Source organism: Taeniopygia guttata, chromosome 19 (assembly GCF_048771995.1).
Source record: "Taeniopygia guttata chromosome 19, bTaeGut7.mat, whole genome shotgun sequence".
In the NCBI taxonomy this organism is placed as follows: domain Eukaryota; kingdom Metazoa; phylum Chordata; class Aves; order Passeriformes; family Estrildidae; genus Taeniopygia; species Taeniopygia guttata.
This window is the reverse complement of record NC_133044.1, coordinates 6056724-6074433: the sequence shown is the minus strand read 5'-3', so window position 1 is coordinate 6074433 and position 17710 is coordinate 6056724. Positions and strand designations below refer to the sequence as shown.

Genomic DNA, 17710 nt, shown 5'->3' with positions numbered 1-17710 from the left:
ATGTGTTCTTCTGAAGAGATCAATACTGTCTTGCTAACATTAGCAGCAGAGCCCAGAAAAAAAGAGAAAACAGAAGCACAGGCTGAACAACTGGCTTCAGATTCTCAATGGCAGAGGGCAACAAAATTCAGACCAAGTGAAAAGCAGGAGCCCCAGAACCTCAGGTGAGTTCAGCTAGTCTGTAACACAGCCCCCTTGTACCTAGAATAACATGTCTAAAACTGCCTGCCAGCATCATGAATCATCACAAAACAAAAACCAATCAAAAATCCACCATTTGTTCCACAAACTTCCCTTTGTTTTTCTGAGCTGCATACCCATCTACTACTCCACACAGACATACAAGCCCAGGGCAAACAGGAGACCAGAATTACCCCAACTAAATGTTCTCCTATCCCAGATTGGTCAAGAAAAGGTGTAAGTGGGAAATTACCTTTTCTTAGCCAATATTAAACCTTCTGCTGCCTTAGGAGCTACGTGCAATGAATCATCTTCTGCAGATTCAAGTCAAGAGGGCATTCAAAAAGGTTCTGGTGCTACACTGCTTGCTGCCTCATGTCAACCCCCAGCAGCAATAATGCCTTTAAAGCTCAAATACAATACTGGAAATCCCAGCATTATTAATCCTCCCACAAGTTTGGGGACTGCAGTCTCCAGGAAGAGACATCCTTAAACCAGGCCTTAGGTTGGAGTGTGTTTTCCTACAAGGTGCCAAAATAATAATAACACATCACATCTGTAGATTGAGTTGCTAATTCTCACAACAATTTCAATCTGTGGAGTTATGACAGGAGCAAGTGTAGCCCCGGACCTGGATAAATTCTCACTGGATACAAGCTGCAACATGACAAGTTTGTCCAGACCGGGACTGCTTTGGATATGTTCCTGTGAGAGTTCCTGCTGCTCACTAGCTACTCCAGGAGCTTGAAAAATATTATTTTATAGGTTCCTACTTTCCATTGGGTTCTGGGTTTCTTTTCTGCAAGGACTGCAGGAGGGAGGAGACAGAAAGCCTTGCAAGGAATCCTTTGGGATCTGATCTGATTCTATGTGTGCAATAACCACATGCAGAACTGCCTTTTTTCCCTCTTGCTCAAAGCCTGTTATTTGGCCAGAAATACAACATTAGTGGCTCCTTGGGGTAAAATTATTTTCACTAGAGCTATGACAACATCCACCAACTTTTTTCAGCCTGCTGTGTAAATAAGGGACTTTTTGTAATATCCTGTGCAGAAGCTGAGCACAGGAAAAACAGCCTGACATTATGTAATGAGTGTTGGCCACGCAGTCACTCACACCCAGCCCAACATGCCCCTCTGGCCACTGACCTGGATTTGCACAGGCCTCAGACTGGTACAGGGCAGGGCTTCCATTCAGAAAATGTGAGATGTCAGAAAAGCATTGCTAATTTGTACATTTATATCCACCAGCAAAATCAGTATGGTTAGTACATCCCCAAATGCACCAGCTCCTGGAATCATGCAAACAAGAAACACCCAGTTTTATTTAACAAAAAGCTCCTTTTCAGGCTTCATCTTAAACGTAGTATTAGAAGGGCCTTTATATGAGCACCTTGCCACCCCTCAGCTCCAAGGCACAGCAGCTAAAATCCATTATTCCCAGGAAATGCCAGCCCAGCTGATCCTTAAACACCAACACTGTGGTTAAACAGTTTGCTTAGACCTGTTTGGCATTTCAGTGTACTGATCAAATACTTGAGGGAAAAGGAGAAGCTTAAAAGACAAGTTTCCACATGCACTTTGAAGTATTAAAATAGCAGAAAGCAAGGAAAAAGTTATACTTTTTTCTGTAGAAAACATGGTTTTAAAGTCAGCTTCATGATTTCTGGGATCCCAAGAGGTGCTTTCGGATGATGTGGGGTTACCAGTGTTACAAATCCCCAAGCACCCATCACACAAACAAAACCCAGCTTCTAATTCAGACTCACAGGACTCCTCATCTCCTGTTTAGCCACCAGAAGTTCCCTTTGCATCCAAGAGATGCACCTGCAGCATTTCTCAATATCACCCACGAGATTCAGGGGTTGGATCTGCCCAGCTTCAAATCAGAGCCAAAGCTGCTGAGATGTCAGGGGATGAAGATTGAGACATTTCCCAAAAAAACCCCAAAAAACTTCCTTCATTTACATCTGAGACTTCTCTCCCCCCCACAAAATTGTCCCCCCAGCCTTCTCCACTGATGTTGTAGGAAGCAGTCATGCAGTGGGGACTGAAAAAACAAAAGGAGCTCAGTTTGTGTTAGAGAATAACCCAAATAATGAGTAACCTGGACACCATCAGCAGGATTTTAATTATGAACAAAATATCACTTCCCAGAAGAGGTTCCAAAAACAGAGAGCAGAGCATAAAGGGGAAGAAGGTGTCCCTGAAGACCCAGGCAATTAATATTTCAGCAAAACTCTTCCTTTTTACCAGAACTCCATTGCTTGCTTTTCACCAGAAATATCCCCAGCGATTTACTTCCCTCCACTCCCTAATTAACTTGTATTAATCTTTCCTCTGCTTCTATGTGACTTTGAGGACTCAAATTCAGATTTCTCTCCTCCCCTGCACCTCTGAGGTGTGGGACACCTGGCAGGAGGCAGCACAGTACCCAAAGCTGTGTTTTGTGAAACCCTGGATCTGAAGGAGACCCTGGCCCCAGGGAGCTCCTTCTGCACTTCCCTACATCTCCTTGTGCCTCGTGCTGGCTGCCTCAGGGAAAAGTAGAGAATATTAAAATGAGTAATTATCCCTTCTTTTACACTCCCAGACTGCAACAACAGAGATAGCAATTACAACTTTAACCATCTTATTGTATTAAATGGTGGCAAATGGTTTATTCTGTTGGGACTTCCTGCTGCCTTTTCTGTCTAAACGTGGCACCAAAGGCATGAACAGACTGCACACGGAGAATGAGATCACAGGTCACAACATTAGCACAGCCTGGATTTACCAGCTTTATTTACCTTTATGTGATAAAGTATCTAATTACACAGTCAGGGCATGAAAGGCAGAGCTGTCACAAGCAAGGGGAGTTGTGCTCAGGTCACCCACCTAGACAAGGTCTGAGCTTGACTTTACACCTCGTTTCCACAGTGATTTGCTAAGGAGGAGACAGATGGGCTGCATGCTGCATCTCAGAGGACACTGTGTTAGTCTTCATGCAGGGCCAGAATGGCTACAGACAGTGCAGGGCAGTTCTCAGGATGGTGCCAATGTTCCCTTCCAGGTGAAGGGAAACATCAATCCTGGGGACCCTGTTCAGCCAGGGTAAAACCTGGCACTCAAGAAGAGACCAAACACCTTTTCTGGAATAAGGTGGGAACCACTGTCTTGAAAAACAAGAATGTGACTGTCTCTGCTCACTCAGGAGCAAAGTCTGGTGTCCCAGGAGTTAAGAACCTCAAGAGACCATGCATGGCCAAGAGACAGAGGAAGGAGAGGATTAACAGACATTCTGGAGTGTCTGAAACAAAGCAAACTCCAGAAAATACCAGATAACAGATGTTTAGCACTCCTCTACCAGGTAATGATATAGTTTGAAGAGCACAGCTGGTACCAGGTCACCCAAATCCCCCAGTACCACCACACCAGAGTCATTGGTTTGGCACTGGCTGAGCCAAAACACAGCAGAGGTGCCACTGGCTTTTGGCACAGCAACTCTTCCATGGGAAGCTGACAGCACAAATTGTCATTTTCTAGGCAATGCCATTTCAACTTCAGCAGGCAAATCTGCTCTGAAAAGGAGCATTGAAAACTGGCACTTTCATCCTTCCCAGACATACTCCTCAGTATATTTAGTAGTGTGTTCACAGGTTTGGATAACAAGCAAACCTGTATTCTGCTGCACCAGGAGACAATGTCTGATTCAACTTCAGTCTCCACTTTCCCAAGACATGACATCACAATCCTCTTTAAGCTAAAGAACACCTCAGCTTTTTTAATATAACCCCATCATAAAAAATCATATTAAAAACCACAAAAAAATCTCACACCATTCCCCTCCTTTGACTTTAAAAGCAGCAGAAAATAGCAGCTAGCACTGAACTTGATTCACATGCCCTTTCCTTTGCTACTTGCTCATCCACATGTACAGAAGAAGATGAATAGCCATGCCTCAAATAATCCCACTTATTTTGAAAGACTCAGGATGAGAAAAACAGTTAATAAGGTTTGTCTATCCCATTCTCCCCCAAATCTGCCCTCTTTGCTCTTCTGGAAAATCTTTGGGTCTAAAACCTTAAATGTCAGCAACGCTTTTGACTCTTTCCAAAAGTCAAAAATAGAAAGTAAGCACTACAGAAAGGCAAACTTCTCATTCACCTACTCCTAAGGACTGAGCAAATATAGCACAGGGGAGTTCTTACCTGCCAGGGCCTGGCTCACCCTGCTGGGTTTGGACATCTTGACAGGCAAGGCCTGGACACTAGAGAGAAAAAAAATAATTACTTTTAACAGCAAGGATCAGAGACAAACAAAACAAAGATAATTCAGCAGTACAGTGCTCCCTCCTGAGTACCAGGGCCCTGGATATATTAACAGGGACTGATTGCTCAGATGAACCCCAGCTGGGAGCCTCACCCCTTCTCCCACTGGTCCAGCAGCTGTACTTAAGGAGCTGTGTCCTTGCCAGAGCTCTCTCCTGGACTTACTTACCTGCAAGGAGTGTCTTAGAGCCATGCTGCATGTAGCTGCTCCCAGCCCCATCTCCTCCTAACTCATCCATTCCTCCTGCTGGACCCTGCTCTGCTCCTGTGACAGATCCCTGCTCTTGCCACTCCCCCACAGAGCTTCCTGTGAGCAGCCAACCTCAACTACACATCCAAGGGGATGTGGGAAGAAAGGCTGAAGGAGACCTAGAAGAGCTTGGCCTGTTTTCATTTGGAAATCAAGAGAAGATGGACACCAAACATGCCTTGCAGGTTCCTCATCTACTTTTTTTGGCAGTGCTGGCAGCTGAACTACTTCAACTTTGGGATACATGGGCAGCCAGGGTTATGCCATTAGCTGGCAGCAGGAGCTGGGGAGGAAAGGGGAGCAGCAGCATCAATGCTGATGGGGGGTCTCTAGAGAAGAAACCAAGCTGGATCCACATTAGTAGAGCAGGAACACTTGAAATCCAAACACTGGCACAGAGAAACCACCCATGGACTTTGTCTCAGGTGGCCCATGTGCCTGGGATGGATGAGACTCATGGCCCAGCAGCAGTTAATACATGGTGCATTCAGACAACCATCTCCAAGGACTCTCCAAAATTACACAAAGCTGGCCAGCTGCTTAGGAATTCAGAGACTAAGGTGGTCAAGAGCCTAAATCTCGCTCACTGTTAAGGGGAAACCTTCTTGTGTCCAGCTGGGATGCAAGAGCTGCCCTGCCCAAAAAAGGTACCACAGAGTTTCCTCCTTTCAATCTTGCTAAATCTCTGCTCACATTCACATAACAAGGACCAGGGCTGAAAAGATTTTTGAGTGATACAAGGCTGTTTTCCACCCTGCCTGTCCCCTCTCCTACCTGTCACAGTTTGGAATAGGCTCCCACATGTGTGCTGGCCTCCCTGAAGAACCCTGGGCAGGACAGAGGGCTTGGTGCAGCTCTGGCAGTCTGGCCAAGTGAGATCAGCACTCCAAGACCCTTATAAAGCTCTCTGGACCACAGAGATTTCCCTCCTGCCTCTTTCAAAGGCTGTGCTTTCCCTTCTGCTGCCCCAAATTTTGCAATGCCTTCAAATGATGCAACAGATTCTTCTGGCAACATTTCAAACCCATCAAACACAGGGAAAATCTTCCCTGTGATTTCAAAGGGCTCTGAATCAAATGTCTTTATGACTCTCTTTTCTTTCCTGATCCACCCTCTTTGTCACAGCTCTTTCTCAGGTATTTCTCTACTTCTTTATCTCATCCTATTGCTTCATATCTGCCCTTATGATCCTCTTCAGAAGATGGCAAGCAGCAGGACTCTTGTTCTCCAGCTGCAGACATGAAGGATATTTGAGGACCAGGCATTTGACAGAACTGCTCCCAAAAAATCAGAGACATTCGAGCTTCCCTCATTTCCTCCTGAGAAGCCAAGAAGGCACCACTGTGCCTGGGCACCCCCTCCACCCCAGCCTGTGACTGATACAGAAGTTTGTGTTTTGTTGTCATGCCCTGAGATGAAGCATCACCTTGGGTGCTTTCACTTCCCCATGGAAGGTAAAAATAAAATAAAGCAGAAAGCTGAACCTTCCACTGTACCAGGAAAAGATATGGAGGCAGGAAATGCTTCCAATGGGCTGGAACATAGGGTCATGACACTGGTAACCATGCTTTGAAAAGATGGCAGAGAAGTCCTTCACTCTTCTTTTCTTACTGTGAGACTCAAACCCAAGTCATCCACGAGTTAGAACTTGTATGAAGTTGCCCTGGTTTAAGCTGGGATGGAGTTAATTTCCTGCCTAGTAGCTGGTACAGTGCTGTGTTTTGGATTTAGGATGAGAATAATGGTGATAACACAGGGATGTTTTAGCTGTTGCTGAGCAGTGTTTACACTAAGTGAGGCCTTTTCTGCTCCTTACCCCACCCCAGCACTGAGGGGGCTGGGGGGCACAAGAAGCTGGGAGGGGACACAGCTGGGACACCTGGCCCCAGGTGACCCCAGGAATATTCCAGACCACAGGATGGCATGATCAGTAGCAAAACCAGGGGAAAAACTGACTGGGGGCTGCTGCTTGGGAATGACTGGGCATTGGTCAGTGAGTGTGAGCAATTGCTTAGTGCATCACTTGTTCTGTATGTTTCAATTATCAGCAGCATTACTATTTTCCTTCCCTTCTCTGTCCTGTTAAACTGTCTTGGTTTTAACCCACAATTTTTACTTTTTTTCTTCCAGTTGTCTGCCCCATTCCCCCGGTGGAGGATGGAGTGAGTTGAGGGGCTGTGTGGTGATTAAATGTCTGCTGGGTTAAACCACAACAGAAGTGAGAAGAGCCCTTGAGATCTGCAGAGAGAAACAGATAAGCACTTGATGCATTTGCAAGCAATCAAGTTTGGGAAGCTGTGAGTGCACTGCAGATAAATTACCATCCATGAGCCAGGAAACAGTCACTGATCAGCTGCACTCCTGGTGGAAAGGCAAAGGGTGTCAGCTTTGGCTGCTGGAGGCTTTGAGCCAGCTGATGTGACGGTGGAGAAACCAAATACTTCTTATTTCACTAAATACACACATTGATTAGCAGTATCTCAGCTAACAGTGCTAACAAGGGGGTTATGCTGACCCATCACTCTGCACCGTGGGAGCAGTGCTGCCATGCTCCCTGAGTTCTGTTACAACTGCAGAAAGCCCAAAGGCTGATGAAATCAAGGGAAATCCACACTGCTCTGAGGTACCACAACGCTGTCTGGGCAGGTCTGCAGTCACAGTGTGTGGGAGGAACTGCTGCAGTGCCAAAAAAGGTGAGGAAATGCTCCTCAGAGCCTACCCTGGGATTGAAGTAGGGGTTTGAGAGGAGGAAGGGGATGAGGTAACAAGGAAGGATATTGCTATTGTAGTGTAATGTGGACTGTGCATCCAATAATGGAACAGCACAAGCTCAAGATATTCCAGCATTGCCATATTAGTGCTGGCTTCTGGGGAGAGGTCCTGCTTATTTATTGAAATCAGCTCAGTTAGGAGAAAAAATTATGTTTTGGGAGAGGGAGATCTGGATAGCATCAGTGCAAGAGCAAGCACTGCAGTGTGGAGAGATGAGCCACTGAGACACCTGCTCCTGCTGCTCACAGAGATTTCTTACCAGGCAGTGCCTTTGACTCCTGGCCAAATGTTCTTGCAGGTGCTTGCAACACCTGAAAGTCAACGCCAGAATTCTCTGACTGTGTCCTGGTATAAATTCCTCCTTCCTGGTTCAATTTTGTCCTGCTTTTCACTGCAGCTCCTGCTCTCCTGCTGCTCTGAGTGCTGGATGTTTCTGAGTTTAACAGGGATCACCAGGTTGTGAATAAAAGGATGCAAAATATGACAACGTTCTCAGAGATTCAGCAAGAAGATCCTGGTAAGATTTCCTACCACTGGTTCCTAGGCAGTCTGCTACAGGAGGCAGATGGGGCAGACTGAGATTTCAGCATGACAAACCCACTTGCTTCTCCAGAATTTCAAGAATCTGCAACACCAGTGAGACAGCAAAGCACAAGTCCAGCAAGGAACTGTGTCAACAGCTTGGAATCCAGGGCTGCTGCCACTTCAAACACTGGGTGGCCAGGTTGGAGCCATCACCTGAGCCACACATACACAATACCCCAGTGGAGCAGAACTGGGGAAGCCTGTAGGAACTCACCCTCTCCACCTGATACGGCCTTTTCTTCCTTCCTCTCCCTTGCACACAGCCAGCACACAGATCTCTGTATCATGGCATCTTTGTAACCCTCTGGGCAACAGCCAACACTTCTCACAGATCAGGGCAGCATCCAGCCCTGCTGCACACTAAGAGCTACCACAACACCTAAAGGTCCAGACCCCTTCCCAGGGCTCACTGAGTGTCAGGTGACATGAATGACCCCACCTGGTTTAGCCCCATGCTGGCTAAAAGAGGCTGCAGGACAACTCACAGTGGGCACAGTGGAACCAGCACCAGGAGCTCATGGGAATGCCTATGGACAAAGCTGAAGGATACAAAGGTGGAGAGAAAGAAGGAAAGGCCCTGGTTAGGGACCTTCCTGATCCTACAAAGCACTGACTGTGTGTTGTTCCCCATGGGAGATTTGGAGTGCAGCACCAGAACACCCCAATTCTGTCAGCATCCTTTTCCAGCTCCCAAGACCCCCATTCCCCCTGATTTTATACAAAATCCTGCCCTCATGAGCTGCCTGCCTTATTTGTAGGCACAACCCAGGCCAGCAGCTAAAGCCACATAAGCTCAGAGAAGCCTGCAGAGCTACTGTAGGGATTTGCCTGGCTGGGACACTAATTAATACCCCTCAGAAGATTGCTTCCTGCAGCTTTACTCGCTCATATGACAAGCAGGGCACTCCTCACTGTGCTTCAGGAGTGCCTTACTCTGTAATTAGCACAGTGCAGGGAACAGAGGAGCTCTTGCTGTAGGGAATTGATGCTTTCCCATGTGGGGTGGGAAGGATTTGCCAGGAGGTGGCTGGGATCCTGGTTAACAGTGCTGAGGCAAGGACACAGCCCTTGCCATGGCACAGTCCATGTACAGATTCCAGCCCTGTCCATGAGAGAGGCCAGATCCATTAACTGTGTTTAATCCACAAGAGGAAACTAATGCACCAAGAAGCAAAATAACTTGCCCACATGTATGTAATTTATTAGCAGCATAGCCAAGGATATTAGCATCTAGTTAAGCCTTGGCACTCCTCTGTGGGTTTTCCAGTGGCTTTGACCCTCTTGAGAGCAGGAGGAAATTAAAGTGCATATGGCAGTGCTGGAGCTCCGCCTGCTCTCACACCAGCATCCGCCCTCCAGCAAGCAGGAAAGGCATTTAATCACCCTCAGCAGCCTGCACAGCAGCCTGGGCATGCCTGTTCTGGGGGCTACCCCTGCCTGCCTGCCTGCTAGAAATAACTGTCACAGCCACACAGGGAGTCAGGCAGCTTTCCAGCATGAACTGCACCTCGTCCTCAGCCCTGCAAGAGGGAGGTGCTGCCATTTTTAGCTGTGTTTCCTGAAGAAATTGGGTGTAAACAACTGCACTGCCTTTCAGTCTCTCCCAAGCACTTTCTGAGCCCTTCTGCCAGCTGCAGCTCAGCCACCTCTGCAAGTTTTATGGAGATTAGCAGTTTTGTAAAAGGAGGGAATCTGTCAGGGCTGCTTTGGAGCCAAAGCTTGTGGGATGAACACAACACAGCCTTTAGCAGACACCAGAGGATCCACCGTGGCCCAGTGCTCCCTTCCCTTGGGTCTCTGAGCACGGGCCAGCACGGGAATTGCACATCACAGCTAAGAGAATACAGCCAGAAACCTGTGGCAGGATAATTAATGCAGGATAATTAGCCAAAATGGTTAGACTGTAGGGTGATGTGCGGCATTGACTGCAAGAAGGGGAGCTAACCACCATGCTATGTCTGAGGGAGGAAGACAGGGAACCTAGTGGATAAAATAACCCAGGAATGCTCTGGGCTTAGGAATTAAATGAAACACATTGTTAGAGTTTGCTACTCAGGTTTCCCCTAATTCACAGAAATTAAAGGATTTTCTGCTGGGACATGGGTTTCATGAGCCCAAGACTGTAACTCCAGCCAGGAGCAATTACACCCACCCAGTGGCATTTCTGACTCAACCCCAGCACAGGGCTGATGGGGAAAAGCCATCCCAAGCTGTCAGCTGGGGATGAAAAGTCCCTCTCACGTATGGCACGCTGCTAGAAGACAGACTGCCCCCCTGTGTGCACTTATTGTCCTGGCAGGGATAAAGGAGAGTTGCAAAACTGATCCCAAAGGACAGGAGATCACACCCCAAGGGAAGAGCCGGCAGCCAGGGGAGTGGGGCTCACTGGGGGTGTGGGTTTTACACAAGTCTGACAGCACTCACACACTCCCAGGTATCCAGAGAGCTGCCACCTGCCCTGTGTGGCATCTCCTGCTGTCCCCAGCATAGATTTAACTGTACAATCCCTTTGCATCCCCCAGAAAGGCTGGTTTGGCTAGGGATGATTGCCAGGACACCAGCCACATCACCCCCTCCACAACACAAACAGATGAGCTGGAAACCAGGTTCAAACAGCCCAACCTCAACCAGCCATGGGCACCTCCTGGCCATCCCTTTCCTCCCAGTCAGCATTGCCTGGGCCATGGGCTCAGTGCATGGTCAGGAGCCCGTGGCAACCCCCTCCAAGCATCTCCCTCCCATCCTCCCTCCTTTCAGGACAGCCTGTCCCCCCACCAGTAGCACACAACATACCCAGACCCCGATCAGCTCCAGACAGGCTTGTGGGGCAACTGCTGTAGCACTTGGCTCTTCCTTTTCAAACTCCCCACCCTGAGTCACTTTGCAAATCCTCTGGGGAGGGATGGGGCTTCAGGCAGCCAAGTGGCCCCACGCACCCACCAGCAACTCCTGCAAGAAGGGGATTTTGGCAGCTTCTTCAGGGGACAGCAAGAGCCTTACTGGGAGCTCCTGCAGGCAGTGCTGAGGTCAGATTTTCAGCCCTACTCGAAGGTGACTGGAACAGAGAAGCACTGTGGATGCTTAAGGCAACACAAAAAGTCACCAGGTGGAAAAAAAGCCCCCAAAATAAGACTGTGAGAAAGAAGAACAGGATGTGAGAAATCATTTCACTCAGATGACCCCAAAGAGGGAAAGTCCTGACACAACACTCAGAAAAACATCTCAAGATTCAGAGTCTTGTTTAAAACACAAATGAGATTCAAAACAAACCTCAAACCCCAGTGCCTCGTGCAATTAGCAGAAGAAATCTCTGCTAGATCTCTTATCTCTGTACTTACTTGGACAGGTAAGTCAGCCCTGGCAAGTTCCCCTGCAGTTTCTCAGGGGTTCAACAGCTGGATTACTCCCAGTGAAGCGAGTGTAAGGCTCTGCCACTTCCAGCCATTCACAAACAGAGGGAGCAGTCAGCCAGCCCTTACTGGGTCACTCTGGGTGCCAGCACTGCCACAGACAGGCTGCACACACCTCTGCCAGCAAGGGCTTGAGCACAGGAAGAGTTAAGATCCTGAAAGTGGAATAACCAACTGTGGCTTGCCCCAGCAGCCCATGCCATGGAGAGGAGCTGGGCTGTCAGACCACAAGCCTCTGCTCTTCATTGAGCTGGCAGCAATCAAAAGGCCTGAAGATAAGTGAGGTTCTTCCTCCCCCACCAGAAAGGTGCAAACACAGCCCTCCTTTGGCTCTAGCTGACAGGAGCTGAAATCCTGGGCTGAGACATGCACACTGGTTCCAGCCCTGTCAGAGAAGTGCCACAGAGAAAATGAATCCAGTGGCACCTCTGCTCTTCATCACCACTTAACCTGAAAAATAGCCTGGACACCTGATTTTGACAGAGAGGTCATGAGGTCTCAGCCACATACAATGAGACCTGCGGTCCCTCCTTGAAGGGGAAGAGCTTAGAATGAGCAGAGCAGTGTTCCACTCTACTGCCTAACTTCAATTAAGTGTGTTTACATGTTCTCTTTTCCTTCCCCATGAATCCCCCTCAAAGTTGCTTTTTAACCTAACCCAAAATACCACTGCACACTATTAATTTTTTCAAACCGTCAGAATCTCAACTTGAGTGAATTGCCCTGTGGTTCAGGGGGACTGATAGACAGAAACTGTATTTAAAATGGGAAGAAAAGAGGTAGAAAGTAGAGGGGAAGTCTCTTCATCCACTGCACTGGGTATACAGGCACAAACCTCTCCCTCCTAGGGAGAAGACCCTTGTAAAGTCCTCTGGGACAGAGAGGCTCCTGGATGCAGACCTGAGCACAGCAGATCTCTTGGACATACATATGGTATTTAAAGGTGAATTAGGATCTGTACCTGACTCCATTAGATGCTGCCAATGCTGCATTGAGGCTCCCAGTCTGAGCCAAAACCAAGGTGTTCTGTGCATTGAGTCTTGGTGTTGACTTTGCTCCAGTCAAAGCGGGTTTGTTATAGGGCACAAAGCCGACGTTGGAAGAACTTACTGACGCTGTCCTCCCGGGAACCTGATGAGTAGTGGAAGAGTTGGGAAAGTTTGTCATGGAGTGACGGTAGCGTGTGGTGATGGGGCCAGTCCCGCTGTTTGGCCAGCACTGCTGGCAAGAACATCCCACCCCTGTGTGAAGGGGTGTGGTGGAGGTCGTCACCGGGTACGGGGCGTCCAAACGCCTCTGAACGCTGCGGCGGAACCTCGTGCTTTTGTTGGTCTGGACTTGAGCCACAAAGTCAACTTCGTAGTTGTAGCCCAAGGGCCCGAGGTCCACTCGCTGGTGGTTGGTGGCACGGGCCTGCTCCAGGAACACGCAGACGTTCATCTCGTACGGGGACCACCCGCCCTCGTCGTTCTGCCACTCCCAGACGATGCCCTGCCCGGCAGCAGAGTCCCCTGGGAAGACGTGCCTGCGGACAGCCCGCATCGTCCCTGTGTGGGAGAGGAGGGGAGAAGAAACACAACCATTTAGCCAGCAGAGAACTAAGAGGGATGTTGTCACAGGGATTTGTTTCTGCACAGATCCATGCTGCCTACTTTGGGGTGGCCTTTCTCATTCTCCCTCAAGAGGGGCACTAAAAGACCTTCTCTTCCCAACAGGGTTGGGTTTGCTCATGAAGCTTAGAAAAACGCAACATCTCTGAGATCCCTGTCCCTCTGCCAAATCTGATTGTGGGCTGGCAGCAGGTTCAAAAGCTGCAAAGAGGAAGGGTGGGAAAGGAGGGAAGGAGAGAGGATGCAGACGCAGACACACCCAAGCACAAAGGCACAGTGATCACATATGCCTCCCTGACGTTAAAGGAAGAAAAAAAGGAAAAAGGGAAAAAAAAATCAGGCTGAGGCACAGATCTGGTTAAAAAAAAACCCAACTCCCACAGCCTTGACAACAGAGTAACTATAGAGACAAGACACCATTGGGAAGTGCTTTGTAGGAGCACTTAAGGGGCTGAACGCCCACTTTGTTACACAAGGGTCGGGGCGATTTTGGTCTCGGGAGAGTGGGTGAAGTCCCACAAGGGGGCAAGGGCAAGGACTTTGGAGAAGGGCAAACTTCTGCAGGCTCCTGACTGCTGGGAGAGAGAGCAAGACTAGAAAGGGGAAGACAATGAAGAAACTTGAAAACAGGAGAGAGCAGCTGTTGAGACAAAGGGAGAGAAATGGAAGGAGAAACACTACTCTTGCAAGGCCGCTCGGCAGTGACAGCTGGAGCTCGAACTCCCTGGAAGCCTGGCTTTCCAGGATGACTTCACTCCTGGGTACTTTATCCCCTACTTCAAAAAAGCAGCAGCCTAATGAGAGGGAAGGAAGCCACCCAAAAGGACAGAAGCTCTGTAACCTTTGAAAAATGGGTTCTTGCAGCAGGGTCAAAACTGCTACTGCAGGAAAATCCCTCAGTAGCATTCTGCACAGAGGAAGAGGAGCGGGAAAAGCTGTGAGGAAAGCAAGTCTGGGGATCTAGGAAGGTGAGGCTGAACAGGAGAGCGAGTTGTAACAACACAGGAGGAGTTCAAAGAAGAGCACCAAGAGAAAAAAAAAAAAAAAGTAAAATAAAGCCTCTAAAGAGGTCATGAGAGTTATGGCATTATGTTCCAGGACCCCAGGTGAAATCTGGCATGTTTACAAGTACCCACACCTAAAGCCTGAGGAGAACTACCCCAGAGTATCGCTGGAGACTCTGTGGGGCACAAGCAATCCAGGCAAGCTTCACACCCAACAAGCACATCCCAAAGAAGAGGGAGGACAGCCCACGTGGGACTCCACACTGCCAAAAATCCAGCTGCTGCTGCATTCAGGCTCTGCCTGACTGCATGCTGCCATGAGGATCATGCTGCTGTTATTGTACCCAATAGCTGTGAAAGCTGTGTTTCCTTATCCCAGCATTGCTGAAGCTCCAGAGCTGACACAAAGGCTAAGGCTCTCTCAAAGGCACAATGTGCAGGACCAAGGAATGCCAGGACTTGTGTTTCTGCTCCAGAGCAGCACCAAGCATCCTGCTTATTGTAGAGCAGGACTCTCCAGTGACACCAGCCAACAAACAACATCTCAGCACACTTAAAACACTACTAGCAACCAGTCCAACACAGCAACCTACCCAATAGCTCAACCATGGAGCTTATGATTCCTGTGGGACCAGACCTTCCTCTGGCAGAAACTATCAGCAGAACCAAAATGACCTTCCCAGCCTGGAATTGATGTCTTGGTGGAAAAGCACACTAAACAGCCAAAAGCAAATGACTGCTCCTATCCAGCAAGTCCTGCCAAGTTTCAGAAACACAAACAGCCTCAAAGGTGGATAACTTCAGGAATGAACCCCTGAGCAGGAGGAGGACTAGGGATGGGACTGACTGGGAATGAGATGGTGAGACATGCATTACATTTAGAAATGAGTGGAGGGAACCTGCTCCCAGAGAAAGGGGACTACTACAGGTAAGGCAAGGTGTCCAGTGGGACACATCTCAAGAGGTTAGCAAGGCTTCCCCTGCTCCACTGGCAGCTCAGAAGCTAAAAGCAGCACAAAGAGGACTGCAGGACTTGCAAGCAACTTGTGTTTTTAACACCCTCAAACAGCAGTAGAAAGATTTTTTACGAGTCAACAAGACCAACGCAATGCACTTGGAAAACATCTCCCTTCTCCCAGGCTGGCAGAGAAACTGGCATTCCTCTCCAGGGTGGGCAAACAGCTGTGGTGAGAGGACAACTCCTGCTGCTGCCCTGTACTCACTCCCAGCTAATCTGCCTTGAGCAGCAGCTGAAGCCCACAGCTAATCCTGCCCACAAGATCCCCCCGCACAGCTGTCATTCCCTGCTGCTGGGGACGCTGCTCCCGTTAACACTGGCTTCCTGTTATTCTCCCTGGCTTCCTTTGAAGAGCCTATTTATCTGTCTAATAGCTAATGAGCAGAATACAACAGCCTATTTTTTGCACTGTTTAAAGATTTTTCATGGGGATGTTTCCTGTAGAGATTCTTTTCTCCAGCACATGACAAAGTTCAGCTGGCGGCTTGCTCAGAAAGGTTCACGTTTAAGGCAGAGCCTTGCAGAGAGAAAAAGCTTTGCTTAGAACTGGGCCATGGCAAGGGGATATGAGAGCTTTTCCAACAATCACGTTGCAGAGCACACAGGTATTTGTGGAGGGAGGTTCACAGCACTGGCCCCTCTGATCAGCATCCCTTTGGATCAATGGGAAACACTGCAGGAGAGCTGTGGAGCAGAATCAGCCTTTTTGTTATTAACAACTGAAACTCAGAGCTAAACCAAGGAAAGAATGAGATCATACCAGCCAAAATAATTTCCAGAATTGAACTGGACTGTCCCCCAGAGATGAACAGCTCCAAACATCCTCTAATGAACAATAGTCACTGAGTGTTCTGAGATCTTTCAGAAGGGTCTAAAGAGATACAAACCCTCTAAGGACAGACAGCTGCACTGGGACACGTTTCCCCCACCCCACAGGCTCTCTGCTCACCTTCACCAGACAGCTTAGGACTGCTGTCCACAGCTTGGAGCACTGGCTGAAAGAGCCAGAGCTGGAAGGCTCCTTCACAAGTTTGGCATGAAAAAACCAGGAGAGAAACAGCTACTGATGCCAGCTCTGGTGGTCCATGCTGTACCACTCAAAGCCACAGCCTCAGCTGGCCTTCCAGATGTTTAAACACGCCAAGCTGAGCACACCTGCCATGGCATCCAGCTTAGAAAGCTCCTCACCTCACCCAGGACACCACTAGATAAATTCAGCCTAAGGTCGCCAAATCAGGATAAAAACACGGATGCAGCTGTGATGACCACTCACATTTGCTCCAACCACTTCCCTTTCCTGCCAGAATTGGCTGATCATGCAGTTGATTCAAAATATTGCTCATTTACTGTTTCAACTGGCAAGAAACCAACACATGGCCCTCTTTAAAGCTTGGGATGATGCTCAACTGCATCCTGGAGTGATGGGAGAGACATTGACAAAGGGGAAACTGATGGTTGGAAACTTTTCCAAAGCAGCCATTCATTTGGGGTGTGTAATTTGGGATCTCCCTGGATTTTCCAGGGATGAAGTGCTCGCATTCCATCCTTGCCCCTTTTCTAAGCTCCAGCTGCTCAGCACATCTGGAGCAAAAAAGGGCAGGAGTCATCTCTGCAAATTCTGAGCTGCTACTCCCAGTGACCCCAGGGGAGAGGAGAATGAAAATCAGGTCTCATTTCTGCGATTGAGCCCACCCTGCCCTTTCTCCCTGGGAGGAAGCGAGCCGGGCTCACACAGCACAAGTGGAGGGAATATGCTGCTGCAGCATTTTGGTGTCGTGCGGAGGCCGCAGGCACTCGCAGGCAGCTTGAGCAGGGCTGCATGCCAAGGTAAAGCAGCTGGCACTCCAACTCCAGAGGGAGCAAGGGATTCAAGCAGGAGGGTTGGAATCGTAAAAAGGCCTTTCTACGCAAGTGATCTTGAATGGATTGGAGGGGGGGGGGAAGTTTCCAGCTCTGAGAGCTCTGGCTCACAGGCTGGGAGCTCCAGGGCTCCCATGATGATACTCCTGAAGAGATCATGGCTGTCTGCCTGCAACCAGCTCCACAGACAGCAGGAGAGCAGTAGATGTGCTGACAGAGCTGCCCAGCATGGTAACAAACAGCAGAGCTTTGCAGGGCTCTCACACAGAGAACAAGGCCCTGCTTGTCCCCAAGCACATCAACAGAACGGGTGGGGAAACTCCCTTACCTGTATCCTGCCGGAATTGTGTCAGGCTTGGAATGTCGATGACATAGGGAGCCAAGGCGGGATCCGCATGTCCCAAAGGGATGCTGCTGACCAGCCCCGAGCCTGAGCGCCGGCCCTTCTGCTGAGAGGCCTGGATAACCTGCTCAATGTAGCTGCAGACATTGCCTCGGTACGGCCTCCACCTGCCAAATTCATCCTGCCACTCCCACACGGCCACCGCCGTGGAGCTGCTGCTGTGCCCCGGGGCAGAACCGGGCGGGCCGGACGGCCCGGCTGAACCGCTTCCCGCTCCCTGAGCTGCTGCCATGCTTCTCCCTGAGCTCCGGGCACGCCGCGGTTGGAAGTGGCAGCTGAGATGGCCTTACACCATTTTCTCCTGAGGAC

At 49.1% G+C, this 17710-nt stretch overlaps 1 protein-coding gene across 3 annotated transcripts in view; it reads right to left on the bottom strand.

The window, feature by feature from the left end:
- DTX2 (deltex E3 ubiquitin ligase 2) overlaps positions 1 to 17710 on the bottom strand; it is a 34372-nt gene that overhangs the window by 11875 nt on the left and 4787 nt on the right. For all 3 annotated transcript variants that reach the window (XM_030287896.4, XM_030287899.4, XM_030287898.4), the window contains exons 2-4: positions 17327 to 17710; positions 12468 to 13053; positions 4370 to 4428 (exon numbers count right to left, since the gene is read on the bottom strand). In XM_030287896.4, the coding sequence (XP_030143756.4) occupies positions 4370 to 4428; positions 12468 to 13053; positions 17327 to 17633 (952 nt within the window). In that variant the 5' untranslated portion in view covers positions 17634 to 17710. The remainder of the gene's footprint in view (positions 1 to 4369; positions 4429 to 12467; positions 13054 to 17326) is intronic.